At 43.6% G+C, this 13639-nt stretch overlaps 5 protein-coding genes across 5 annotated transcripts; 2 read left to right on the top strand and 3 right to left on the bottom strand.

The window, feature by feature from the left end:
• Positions 1-54: 54 nt before the first annotated feature.
• aspD (septin aspD) lies at positions 55-1944 on the top strand. Its single transcript, XM_032043282.1, has 6 exons — positions 55-362; positions 426-554; positions 614-695; positions 743-880; positions 935-1148; positions 1201-1944. Exons 1-6 carry the CDS (start codon positions 221-223, stop codon positions 1537-1539), a joined length of 1044 nt encoding a protein of 347 aa, XP_031896101.1. The 5' UTR covers positions 55-220; the 3' UTR covers positions 1540-1944.
• A 109-nt stretch (positions 1945-2053) lies between these two features.
• BDW43DRAFT_315041 (guanylate kinase) lies at positions 2054-2720 on the bottom strand (the record flags this gene model as incomplete). Its single annotated transcript, XM_032047974.1, has 3 exons — positions 2054-2204; positions 2280-2401; positions 2502-2720. 3 exons carry the CDS (start codon positions 2718-2720, stop codon positions 2054-2056), a joined length of 492 nt encoding a protein of 163 aa, XP_031896100.1.
• Positions 2721-3238: 518 nt separating this feature from the next.
• BDW43DRAFT_191027 (putative Golgi matrix protein) lies at positions 3239-5447 on the bottom strand. Its single transcript, XM_032039011.1, has 7 exons — positions 5362-5447; positions 5153-5289; positions 4685-5095; positions 4194-4629; positions 3858-4137; positions 3682-3788; positions 3239-3619 (listed from the first exon to the last, which is right to left on the bottom strand). The coding sequence occupies exons 1-7, from the start codon at positions 5369-5371 to the stop codon at positions 3396-3398; spliced, it is 1605 nt and encodes a 534-aa protein (XP_031896099.1). The 5' UTR covers positions 5372-5447; the 3' UTR covers positions 3239-3395.
• Positions 5448-5517: 70 nt separating this feature from the next.
• On the bottom strand, positions 5518-6979 carry BDW43DRAFT_288456 (putative DUF814 domain protein). Its single transcript, XM_032043281.1, has 4 exons — positions 6812-6979; positions 6711-6750; positions 6461-6588; positions 5518-6388 (listed from the first exon to the last, which is right to left on the bottom strand). The coding sequence occupies exons 1-4, from the start codon at positions 6882-6884 to the stop codon at positions 5988-5990; spliced, it is 642 nt and encodes a 213-aa protein (XP_031896098.1). The 5' UTR covers positions 6885-6979; the 3' UTR covers positions 5518-5987.
• A 1595-nt stretch (positions 6980-8574) lies between these two features.
• BDW43DRAFT_288452 (uncharacterized protein) lies at positions 8575-9755 on the top strand. Its single transcript, XM_032043280.1, has 4 exons — positions 8575-8662; positions 8736-8834; positions 8895-8925; positions 9219-9755. Exon 4 carries the CDS (start codon positions 9299-9301, stop codon positions 9575-9577), a length of 279 nt encoding a protein of 92 aa, XP_031896097.1. The 5' UTR covers positions 8575-8662; positions 8736-8834; positions 8895-8925; positions 9219-9298; the 3' UTR covers positions 9578-9755.
• The last annotated feature ends 3884 nt before the right edge of the window (positions 9756-13639 follow it).

The raw sequence follows: 13639 nt of genomic DNA, 5'->3' as shown, positions 1-13639 counted from the left end.
AGCAACAACAATTAAAGGGGTCCATAACGGTGGTGGACTGCATCTCTCCTTCTCCAGTCAAACTAGCATCTTGGGGGTAGAAAGCTCGTCTGTCAAACACTAGACCTTCTTGGTGGCTTAGCTCTTGCTTGATTCTTCAGTCCTCACATTCATCATACCCCCATTGGTCTAATTGGAGATAACACCTGGTCACCTACCTACCTTGTGCTATCTCTCCACCATGGCTACCACCACTACTAGCCCGACTTCCACCACCCCGGCTCCCGTTTTCCCTCGTAGCCATGTCGGTTTCGACAGTATCACCTCGCAAATTGAACGGAAGCTGCTCAAGCGCGGCTTTCAGTTTAACGTGATGTGTGTTGGTAAGTCCTCTTTTATTTACTTGAGTGGCCATGCTTTAACTATCAAACTAACAATTTGAAAAGGCCAGACGGGTCTTGGGAAATCCACCTTGATCAACACTATCTTTGCCTCCCACTTGATTGACTCGAAGGGTCGTCTGACTCCTAATGAGCCCGTCCGCTCGACCACGGAAATCCAGACCGTCTCCCATAGTAAGTCAACAACGTTGCCTTCCCACGTTGAAGGGGCCCTGTTAATGATCGGCAACTAGTTATTGAGGAAAACGGTGTACGCCTTAGGCTAAATATCGTGGATACCCCTGGATATGGCGATCAAGTCAACAACGATAGATGGTATAAGTCCTGTGATGTTCGCGTTACTCGTGCTAATTACTTGCCAGTTGGGACCCCATCGTGAAATACATCAAGGACCAACATTCCGCGTACCTCCGAAAGGAACTTACTGCCCAGCGTGACCGTTACATTCAAGATACCCGCATTCACTGTTGCTTGTTCTTCATTCAACCGTCTGGGCATGCGTGAGTCTTATGTCTCTCAAACCGTGGAACCTGGCTGAGCTGACTATATTCTAGCCTCAAACCTATTGATATCGTTGTCTTGAAGAAGTTGTCCGATGTCGTCAATGTTGTTCCTGTGATTGCCAAGGCTGATTCGCTCACCCTTGAGGAACGTCAGGCGTTCAAGGAAAGAATTAAGGAGGAGTTTGCCTTTCACAACTTGAAGATGTACCCGTATGATAACGATGAGCTCGACGACGAGGAGCGCGCGGTCAATGCCCAAATCAAGGTCCGGATCCCCACTGATACGTGTAATCGTCTAGTGTCTAATGCATATGCAGGACATTATCCCCTTTGCTGTTGTCGGGAGTGAAAGGACTATTGTGGTCAATGGCCAACAAGTTCGCGGCCGACAGAACCGCTGGGGTGTTATCAACGTGGAGGATGAGAATCACTGTGAATTTGTTTACCTGAGAAACTTCCTCACTCGCACCCATCTCCAGGACCTTATTGAGACCACAAGCCAGATCCACTACGAGACCTTCCGTGCTAAGCAGCTTCTTGCCCTCAAGGAGAGCAGTGCAGCTGGCGGTCACAGTGGTGGAAGCCGGCCCATCAGCCCCTCTGCCGACAGAGAACTTAGCCGCAACTCTCAACGAATGACTATGAATGGTTATTAACGTCGTCTTGGGAGTGTCAAGGATATATCTCAGTATTCCATGGAACAAGCCATGCATACAAGCTGTTTCCATACATAGGCGCAAGCGCAGACAACTACAGAAAAGTCTCGAGCATCCCTCCCTTCTTTTTTCTTTCTATCTCATACATAACTCCAGATTCATACCAGCATGTTACAGATATCCTTTTAACTACTGATTTCTTCTTGTCCTACTTTGTCTCCTATGTTTCTGTCTCCCAGTATGGAAAGTGACTGGCTTTACCCCATTTCTTACGTTCGAAATTGTTATTGCAGACTTGACAGCGACTAGCAATGATAGCCCTTGCGTCATCCTTCTCGTCTTATGTACTTAATTTCCTTAATTATCACTTCATGAGGAAAATACACTCGGTATTACCTAATAACACAACGAATCTTGAATAGTAGGCTTGATTCACATTCATAGCCTTGCCAATTCTGCATTATCTTGATCATAATAATCCTTACAAAAAGATAAGCCTTATCCAATCCGTCAACTAATACTGCGCCCCAAATTTATGGCCGTCGACAATCCAATCCCTAAGCTCTGTGTAGGCTTTTTCCAGATCATCATTGATGATTACCTTGTCATGTGCGCCGGGTTCCTTGGCGTACTCGAGCTCATTTTTAGCCTGCGCTAACCGCTTGCTGTGAAAGTCGAATGTTAACACCTACCTTGTCGCAAACAACAGGAACAAAATGGATCCGTGCAAGGTAACTCACCTCAAGCTTTCTTCGGATTCGGTGCCTCTCCCTCGCAACCTCTGCTCCAATTCTTCCACAGAAGGGGGTGCAAGAAACAGAAAACGAGCATTTAGGTCCGTACGCTTCACTTGCTTCACACCCTTTTTAAATAAATTATCAGTATGCTTGTATCTTGATTTATTCTCGACCATTTGATGCTTGTCTGTTTCGAGTTCCGCAGCAGTATAAGGAATTGATTACCTCCATCTCGATATCGAGGATACAGATTTTACCCTTCTCCGCAACATTTTTCACCGCCTGGACACTGGTGCCATAGTGATTCCCTCCAAACTGCGCATGTTCAATGAACCCATTTACGCTCACAAGGTCGAGGAAATCCGCCTTTGTTGTGAAATAATACTCGCGCCCATGCTCTTCACCCGGTCGTGGAGCCCTGGTGGTATCTGCATTCGTCAACATGGTTAACCTATAAGTGTTGGAAGACGTGAAGTTCTTATTCAAAACCTCCCCCAAGAGTAACGGGAGGGACAGGGAGACGGACGCGAAACAGAAAACCCAAAGGTATCAGGATACTCGGCAAACAATCTTTTCAGTAAAGTTGACTTCCCAGTCCCAGAAGGGCCTGATACTACTACCGGACGAAACTTTTGCACTGAGGTGAACGTCAATATCCTAGGTACTTCGCATGCGTTGAGGGGTAAGCGCTAACGGGATTCGCACCAGCATTGGTCGACATTGTCAAAGCTGAGTAGCGAAGAGGCAACCGGCGAGATCCGCTAAGACAATGAAAGGCTAGGCGACAAGTCAAAGAGGGGCACATAGACAGAGAACCGAAGGTGAAAGAAAAGATGTGTGGAGAAGACTCGGTACATACATTGCAACTGAGATAATACTTTGATTTAATTCATTTCCGAAGGCGGTGACCACGGAATTTAGTGGACATGGAAGCTACTAAAACGAAACGCCCAGCTAAATGTAAAGTTGGTTCTAAAATTTTCGATTTGTAACGGATATAAGTTCTGATAAGAACCTGCTTATCATATAGCTCACAAAGAACTATACCAGTATGACTTCAACACAGCCTATGTGCGGCAACGGAACGTATTGTCAGTTGTTTTCTATATACCACAATGGTCAAGGCTTTGACTGTGTGTTTTCCAGCGCAGCTTGGGACTCCTGCTCGAGAAAGTTGGACCAAAGTTCTGCCAATGACTCCTTGCTTGTGTTACCATTATCCAAAAATTCCGTAGCCAGCGTGGGCGTACCGGGGGTACGATGGACAGGTGTGTTTGGCACTCTAAGCCTGTTAGAGGTACTTGAAGTTCCTGGACGCGCCAAACCGGCTTGCTCGCGCTGTTCTGTTGCTGACTGTCAACTCTTGTCGCAGGGAGGGCGTGAATGCAGAAGTATTCTCACGTACCATCTGTCCACCCTAGGAGAGCCGCGATGAGTTGCAAGATTTGGAATTTCTTAGGGTCTGACCGATCCAGAGTAAGAAAATGTAGGAAGTGATTCGTCACAATGTGCCTGATAGAACTCATCAGTAACTCTCGAATTAATTGATAGAAAAGCTCGTCTGGTCTGGTCTCAACATGCCTGTCGACATTATCCTCCGGCTTCCCTTTCTTGAGAAATCTCAACGCCTTAGTCAAGTGATCGTTCAGAGTTACTGCCTCATGCCTGAGTTTCCCAATGAGAAGGTTCTTTTCCTTAACTTCTTTCTCAAATGGTCTTACACGCTCCAATTCTTTCTGAGCATCTTGAAAGGCTTTGTCGGTGTCCAATGCCTTTTTCTCTGCGCAGTGAAGTGCCTGTTTTAGCTCTTCAAGTTGAGCATCGGAGCTCTCTACGAGCTCACGGAGTTCTTGTTTTCGGGCTGAAACGCGTTAGAGTTCCTGACTTATCACGGTTCGAAACGTGGGGCTTGGTTACCTGTCTGGATTTCCTGCAAAGCTCTTTGTAACCCGTCCACCGTGGCTAATTGTGAGTCTCGCTCATCAGAAGCTCTTTCGTAGGCATCTTTGAGGCTGGCGAGCTGTTCTTCGAGGTCTACGAGTTTCTCGCCGAGATTTTCCCTGATAGACCGCTCTTCCATAGCAAGGACTTCCCAGTTGTGCATGGCTTCCTTAGCTTGTTCAAATTCAGATTGAAGATATGATTCTTGCTCGAGAAGCTCTTCCTTTTCCTTCAGCCAGTTCTGCTGTGACAAATTTGTCCGATCTCGTAGGGTTGAGATTTCCTTCGACTTCTGCTCATTCTCTTTAGACAGCTCCGCCAACTCAGTGGCCTTAGCCTGGAACCCCTCTTTCAATGTCGAGTTCTGTTCTTCTAGCTCCCTAATCTTTAATCTAGCCTGGGCGAGTTCCTCCTATAAAGATGTCAGCTGGAGGGCAACGGCTGGAGCCTAACACAAATGCACATACAGCGTCTTCCTTGAGCCGTTCACCAAGCTGCGATTTAATTGTATTGACACGCTCCAACAGTTTCTGGAACTGTGACTCGGCGTGGTCCTTTTTACTCTCGGCGTCGTTTAGTTTCTGTTGTAGAACCTCCATGTCTGTCCGATGCTTAGACTGTATTTCTTCCAAAGATCTCCGCATATCCGTCACTTCAGCGCGTAGCGAGTCCCGATCGCGTACTAGAGCGTCGAACCGTTCCTTCGATTGGAGTGTATCAGAAGGTGATTTTGGTATGTCCTCTTCCCCATTTTGGGTGGCTGTTTGTCGCTCATCTTCGGAATCCTTTTGCGCACCATCATCGAAAGCGCTGTGATCTCCTCCTATTTTGGTTTCCTGCTTCTCCGTATTTGTCTCCCGGCGGGAATCGGGTATGCCCTGATGTCTATCGTAAGTTTTGGCAGGGCATGGTGCATTGAACGTAAGACTACCCACATTGGGATTTACTGTGACAAGAGATTCCTCCGCTCGTAAGTTCCCGGACACATCCTGCTGCTCTACAATTCCCCTGCCACATCCTTCCTGACTCTTTGTGGCGCCCTTGTTCTTCCTCTTGTTCTTCGACGTACCTTCTGCTCGAGAATGGCTTGTGAGAACGGGATTCAAAGGATCATTTAAGGGGTAGTTGTTGACCCAATACACACCTTCGGGCATTTTCCTTCGAGTTCCCGTAAATTTTTTTTCGTTTCTGGGAGAATAATAGGAACCGCTCGGGCGTGGTTTGGAGATCGGGGCCATAGCTGTCAACATCACTTAGCGCAGCCGCAAGGACTAGCTGACTTCCGAAGTCCGAACCACTCGCTTAAGTACCGCAAACGAATGCGTTTGCGAAAGCACCAGTGACTCAGGCCAAATATCAAAGGAAAAAAGTGGGTGGACAATTTTTATGTTACTTTTCTATGATATGAATGGGTTTGACTTTCCATATTCAGGTAGTGTCCAAGCTGGTCTGAGGTCTAGTGAAGGATGCTCATACGCTAGTATGTGCACCACACCGAGTAATTCGCTTCTAATACAGTGTGCTAGAAAACATAAGAGATGGCAGAGTATTATAACCATGAAGGACATCATTAAACAAATAGCGAAAAGGATTGCGAAAGTTTAAAGAAGAGAAGAAACGAATTTTTGAAATTATAAAGAGCTTGGTTTGGAGTTTCCGACAGTGACCGGTTTTTAGGTAGAACTAAGAACACTACGTCCAACTTGACGTGGAATTGGAACGATTGGTCTGGTATATAAAAATGCGCGGTTCCACAGCTGGTCTTCGCAGTCACATGAAGTCATCTAGAAAGTTGGGATCCCGATCATGATTACTGCTTGCCTGGATGTTCTCCTCACTCATCAGATCATCATAGGCATGCTCTTTCTGCCACTTGAGCTGTTCCCTTTCTCTCTTTTCCTGTTTCTCTCTTGCCCGCAGTTCGTCTCTGCTCTTCCTCTCCTCCCTCTGCTTCTTCTTCAGAAAATCCTCTTTCTCCGCCATGAGATCAGGGAACTTTTCGACACGCGTCTTATTTAGTCGATTGACTATGGCGTTCTCCCTTTGCCGCACAAATACTTTTCGCACCAGCTTGGAGTTGTGGAATGAGACTTGACCGGCAGCCATCGATCCATCCTTCATTAGGTTCGACCATGGCGTATAGATTACCGTGATATTGTCCCTTTTGTTTCCTACCGGATCAGTTAGCGCATTCCATATTGATAGCAGTACAGCACAGGGAATAATAAAGGTATCCTGCTCACCCTCGATAGAATTTGCCTTTGTAAGTTGTGCGCAGTCTTCTAGGAGCGGCTGCGGGAGATTGTCCCATAATTCACCATCACGGAGTCGAAGGTAGACGTGCGCACTTGATAGGTTATCAACGTGAAACTGATCATAGAGTCAGATCTTGTTCAGACAATGGAGAAGTGATAACAAACCCTACCAAGGTCATTGAGACCAGCAACTGTTAGCGCACATTGTCACAAAAGGATTGGATAATGCTAATGATACCAAACATCCTTCTCTAGTCCATACTTTATGAGATCCTCATCTATTCAAATCAATTGTCAATCGTTTAAGATGCCACTAGATCTGGAAGATGGTTGTCATACTCTCAAATTTGTCTTTCCCGACATAGATAAAAGCGGACGGATCAACCACGTTCGATGTAAAATAATAAACCATGTTGTTACAATTATCTGTAACAAGAATTAATAAGAAACAATTAGAAGACAGTTGAAGCTAACCATCGGATTTTGAACGCTACAACTGTGTGTATTGGAAGGCGGGGGTGTAGATTTTCTTACACAGTACAGTTAATTTTTGTGGGGAATTACATGAATTCATGTATGCACATATTAGTCATCTGTTCTTGCTTAATGTTATAAACCGATACAATACAACACTTTGGGTAAACACTTCAATAGAGCAGAACCCATGTACATACTACTACATATATGCTTGTGTAAGTAAATCATACTATTCGATCTGATTAGATCACAACCCCATAGAAATGAAGGTAGTGAGGGGAGATGATACGTAGTGTTGCATTCTAAATATCATGCCGACCGCTTGTATACACACTACTAGGTAATAGCCTGAAGATCGTTAGGTTGAGGTTTTACAAGAAGGGTAGAGCCTATGATCATGTGGAAATCTTTAGATGAAAGTAAGAGAAAGGGTCACACTCAACACCTTATGAGAAGCCTCCACTCATAGAAGTTTTGCTGTAAACTGCGACAGTCGTGATTTAATGTACATATGTACATACAGATGTTGTCACTCGACATAGGACTCAATCCGTCTGGTTACCTTGATCTTCCCCTACCGACAAACTGTAGCCTACAGGGGGGAGGAAATAAAGAGGAGTGGGGGGCGGTAAGAGAAAAAAGCGGAAGACAAAAGAAAAGGTCAAAGCAAAGCGAACACAATAAAACGGAAAGAAGGGTCGGATGATGGAAGTAAAGTAGAGTACGTCACGTGGGAAGCAGTTTCAGATTCTGTTCAAAAAAAAAAAAAAAAAAAAAGGAGACACGAATAAATTGTACTTGTCAACCTGAAGATACAACTGTAGCTTTATGCCAAATCATGTTAGGCTTCAGATAATTGCAGGTAAATGCAAGCTTCCGTCATGGCTGCAAGGTCAGACACATGAGCAAACGCTAATTTGTGATAAAAATAGAACAGTATGTATTAGATACTCTATAATTGCACAACATAGAAATGCCAGCATTGGATGAATATTTGTCATGCTTTTATTCGGTTGAGCCTGAGACATTTAGATATACTTGGTATAAGAAATATGCCACTATCAAACATTACAGACATTGGTGCTACGGCGCTGCGAGTCATTTAATCTCCTAGCCTTCCACTGATTGAAAGGCTTCATAACAATACCCACTTAACCCCCACTTAATTCATGCACCAGACCATATGAGTTGCTACAAGGGGTGAAAATTCGGCCAAACTTGAACACTTACTACCATCTACTGATCACGCCTCATGTAAGTAGTAGTCTAGGTAACTGAGCAACCACTATCCCGACGTGATTATTCCATACTGGTATTAGGTGTAGGGACAACTGGACACGCAACTAAACTCTCTGGTATTACTTGTTCCAGATAAGTCAGGTTAGTCGCATGCGTGTCTAATTACATATAACCACTAACTAATCTTCCAGTAACTCATTGCAACTGTACAGTAAGTGCAGTGTAAAAGTGTACTCCATAAATTCGCGCCAAACCCTACTGTGGAGCCTAAATCGGATCCTTTGAGTAAAAACCGTTACGCCAAGAATTAAGTACTGCTGCTATAGCGGGTGAGCCCGTACGAAACCCCACCTGCCACATGGCTCTTCGGAGCGGAACAGTCCCCTCTTGGATAAAACAAGATAAAAAGAAGACAGGAAGAAAGAGAGAAAGGGAGAACATGTGTATGTATATGTATGTTGGTGTTTAAATAGGGTAGGTTTATTTGTTTTATATGTGTATGTCCCAAAGGGAATTGAGAAAGTATAGGTACTCACACCCTCAATAGGCATCTGTGCTCGTGGGCTTTACCCAGAATTTCCTGTTACAAGGGTCTTGACAGGAGCTCTAAATAAGAATTTGCGAATGTCCTACCACAACATCCCTGGTACAGTTTGACCTGGCCTAAAACTAGAGCATTTTTGAGGATGAATGTAACAATAAATAGATTCACACGTCTCCTCTGCAATGCCAACAAAGTAAGTGTTCATCTTTGGTCACCTGTGGGAAACTCGATCCACGACTGCCCACCCACCCCTTGTGCTCCACCTGGAAGTGTGTTAATTTGAAAAGGCTCGGGCTTGCCAGAGAGCGAGGTTCCCACCAGGTTTCTTTCTCTCGCTCTCTCTCTCTTTTTTCTTTCTTCCTCTCTTTGTTTTTTATTTTCCTTATTCTTGTCTATTTTTTATTTTGGGTAATGGGATATTTTCTCTTTGCATCCCCCGGCAGTTAGGATTTGGGTTGTTCCTTTGTTGATTCCTACATTCTTCAGTGTCTTCTTCCATGATACTCTTCACAGATTGCAACACCCAACCGTACCACACCCAGCCAATCGCCATAAGTTGACTCCAAATGGCCAATTCTACCTCTCCTGCTACTCGGCCTAATGTCCTACAATCGCTGGAACGAGCCAGGAACTGTGAAGACAACGATGAAGATCGCAATATCCTTGAAGATGCTGTGACGGAGCTGTGGGAGAGGGTACAGAGTCAACCAGACACTTACGTGTTTACACCAGATGAATTCGCGCTCTTCAACTATTTTATCGCCCGTTTCCAGGGTTCTGTCGCTCGAGGAGCAGTGGCACGGTTTTGGGACAATTATCGAGGAAACACTTCGAGTTTGGGTTGAAGCGATATAGTCAAGGCCTTCGACACAACGTCGGTCGTCAATTACATGTGCAATTTTAAAACATGTTCACTTTGAAGAGGCAGGAAAATTGCTTCTTATGTCCAGGCCCAAGAAAAAGATGCAGCCGTCAAATTGACGCGAATAGAACCCCTTTTTTGGGTGTTTTTTTTTTTTTTTTGTGGAGGGGTTTTTCGGAGGACCAATGATACCCGCGCAAGATTGCGATATGGCCACGCATAGAGAGGGGCATGCGATTATCTCAGGAGTCAGATACGGAGTAGACAGGTCGACAATTATTCGAGGGAATGTTGCATCTGCAGTCTTTTGGATTGGACATGTTCTGACGGTACCTGAGTCGGCTGCACTTAGAGATCGTTCACGGACCTAAATCTGGTAATGGCAAATCCGCTACCCGGGCGGCTGAACGGTTGTCGGAGATTGCCGTTCATTCACCTGCGCAAGCTTAATTCTTAGAGGTGGTCGGGCCTTCGTCATCGACTTCTAACGTTCTTTTTCCTGTTTTTGTTTCCCTCTCTTTTTCATCCTTGATTTTCATCACTTTAACTCATCAAGTCACCAATCTTCAGCAATCGTCTCTTTACCGTATGTCTAGGTAGCTGAGCTACATGGGACGAACATCGTCCATACTAAGACCCCCGCCTATACTTTACTCCGAATTATCTCCGGCGATATATTTATTTATATGTTCGTTCAAGATGTGATAGTAAGACGGTGTGCCGTGGGATCCAAAACCCGGCACCTTCAGGGAGAAGAAGTCAATCCAAGTTGATCATTGGAAAGGTTGTAGAGGTGCGTTGTCCCTACAAGTAACTCAGAATACAGAATACAGGATGACTTCTAGCAAAAGTAAATCGAGGGTTATTGTGCGACAGGGTTAAGGAAAGATACCCACTCGACAAGTATGTATGTACTAAGAAGGGTACTCTACGGGTATCTTATTAAGGAGAGCTTACGAGCGGAGCAGTTAAAATTAAACGCAGCTATACCTTACAAGAAGTTATAGGTAAGCCCTTGTTTTTATCCACCCTGTACGCCATCCTACCTACAGTCCTACACAGGAAGTTCTATGGATAGTGCCACCATGGGCTTGTCAATAATCAACTCGATCATGGTATATAACACGAACCATGGCCCGAGATTTCTAACACTTTTAATACGTCGTTATGACCTTTTCTACCTAATTTGCCCCCGTCCTTTGCTAATACTAGTAAAGTCTAGGGCTAGATCGTATGGCACAGATCCTGTTCCGTAAGTTTTTCATTGGCCAGCCTAGTGGATCGTCCGAGACGATACAGTATGTATTGTACCTTGTGTCAAAGTACTATGTATGTCCGAGTAGTTATACTTAACGTAATCGGCCACCGAACCGGCAGGTTTCTTCGACGTGTAAAAACCGGGCTTACCTAAGGAAGGCTAATTAACGTATTTCACTGGTGAGCGGGCCACACCGACGAGCGGGCCACCTCCATATCCCATACTAAACAGTCACTTTTTAAGGTCTGATATCTCAACCATCATTAGCTATATTATAATAATATACTTATAGAAGCTGTATATAGGCTTTCAGAACATGTTTTTCTACTTTATATAACTATAACTTATTTTAAGTGCTTGTAATATTAGTATAAAATAAATTACTAAAAAATACAATGTAATATATATTACCTCAAGATATATAAACTTATATCCTTTAAAATCTAAATACTGATATTAAATCTTACTTTAATATATTGTTGTATAAATATGAATCACTTTAGATAAGGTGTGGTTGAGATACTGGATCTTAAAAAGTGACTGTTTAATATGGGATACGGAGGTGGCCCGCTCGTTGGTGTGGCCCGCTCACCAGTGAAATACGTTATGGAGTACAAATTGTACCACGTGACACGGTGTACGAGCCAAGACAAGATATACCATATACCACCTTGGAGGAAATAGACCGCAGAGGGAAGAGACATATAAGGACACTCATTCATGTACTTAGTTTAGTTCTTCGTGATCAATAAAGATGGTTACTACAGAGTTACCTTTAATATCAAAGACCAGCATCAACTCGTTCGAACTCTTCTATGGAGTATACGTACTTGATAAGCCTGGCCTTTTGGACTTGAGCTATTCACGGATTAGTTATTGCATCTTCGATCGGACCTTGGATTATGTCTCCCACACGGCACCACGGCATCTCGTTTACTGAATCTCAGTGGATTCTGATATTCAGGTTTGACCCTCGCTACGCAAGCGCAGCTAACTGGTCAGCAGACCTCCAGCCCGAATACCCAGGCGTAACACTCTGTTAGCCTGCCTGCCCGAGTCCGCACCCTGCAACTATATACGCTAACACTATCACTAGTTACAAGACTTAATTTTCTCTATTTTTCAGTCTTCAGCATACTCGTCAGCTAGATCGGAAGAGTCGTAATTTATAGAATAGCCTTAGTATAACACGGAAGCTTTCTAGTAGCCTAATTAGTTATATTCAGTATCTTGAAAAAGCTGCGTAAATGATAATGTATATTAATATTTCTTTATAGCAAGAAATTAGATCTTTATGGGCTGAAAATAAGCGAAAATAAAGAAGACGTGCTATGGACTTAGACTTTTAGTAATACAGGAAGGTAAGAATCGCGTTCAGCAGTTTGATACGCAGCTTAATGAGCATTCTGAGGAATCTACACCTGTGCCTAGACGACGGGCTCCTCAACGCTGCAGTAGCTATGAGATAGTCAGGCATACTATTCGGAATTGCCCTAGTAAATACCCATATTTTTATATATTTAGTAAGTCAAATTTAATGGCGTTGTGTGGTTAAAAAGCTTCAAATACTGGTAGATAGTCTGAAAGCTTACTGGTTCGGTGACACTGCCAACTGGGTGCAGGTTGATAACGTTAAGTAATGTACACGTTCATGTAAAGGAAGGTGTATGGTGGGCGGTATGGGGTGTTTACAGTGCCCCACAAAAGTTTGCATAATTTAATAGCCGCGCACCTTGCCATGGTTCAACCCTCTATATGAAAATATATATATCTTGCAATACAAGATGGATTATATTAATCTAAGTATATTAAAAACAGAATAAAAGGCTAAAAATTATGAAAATATGTAAAAACAGTAGAAAATTAGCTTAATATTTGGTATACCACTCTTTTGTCCTCAAAACTGCTTCAACCCGCTTCTTTATACTCTTTATTATTGTAGATTGAATATCTTGACGAATCAAGGCCTATGACTGTTCTAAAGCCTTCTATAGGACCTCTTCCTTCTTATTATTTGATCCCTGGTACTTTTCAATATCAGGATTCAAGTTGTAGACCCCTTCTTCAAGCGGAAACCACATGTGCTCAGTAGGGTTTAAATCAGGTGAGTATGGAGGCCATTCCATATAATTTATAGCATTATCTTGTAACCATTCTTTAATCTTTTGGCCGAATGAAAGGGGGCATTATCATGCATGAAAATAAGACATGATTCCCGAATAGTAAGCAGGAACTTCTCCAATAGAGCAAGATAGGAGCGTGCAGTGTAGCCATATTTTTTAGCTTTAAAATCACGCTCCAAACGGATGAGATCACTGCAGTTTTTGCCCCAAATAGCTGCCTAAACCATTACACGGATAGCTTTCCCTTTGATATATGGTTGAATATATTCCCCTTTCTATTTCTCGCCTTGTAAATTGAGTCAAAACACATATTTATACCGTTGGCCGGAATCCAATTCAACTGAACACTTATTAGACCATATAATCTTAGCCCAATCAGGGTCACTATAACCTCGATATTTTAGGGCCCGATTATAACGCTGCTTGGCCACATCTGATGTTAATTTAGGGCGCTTTTGAGCACGCCATTTGCTATATTCTGATTCTTGAAGTATGCAGTATAGTGTGGCATGGGAAATTATAAAATGTAGTATTTCTTGGACCTCTTGGTAGGTAATAAAAGGATTTTGTTTAATCAATTGAATCAGTGACTGTTTATCTCTATATGTATAGGGTTTTGGACGACCAGAGCGTGGTTAGGATTCAAACTCCTGTCTTGAAGATG

This window comes from Aspergillus alliaceus (genome assembly GCF_009176365.1).
Source record: "Aspergillus alliaceus strain CBS 536.65 unplaced genomic scaffold BDW43scaffold_54, whole genome shotgun sequence".
NCBI classification, from domain to species: domain Eukaryota; kingdom Fungi; phylum Ascomycota; class Eurotiomycetes; order Eurotiales; family Aspergillaceae; genus Aspergillus; species Aspergillus alliaceus.
This window is presented reverse-complemented; position numbering and strand designations above follow the sequence as displayed.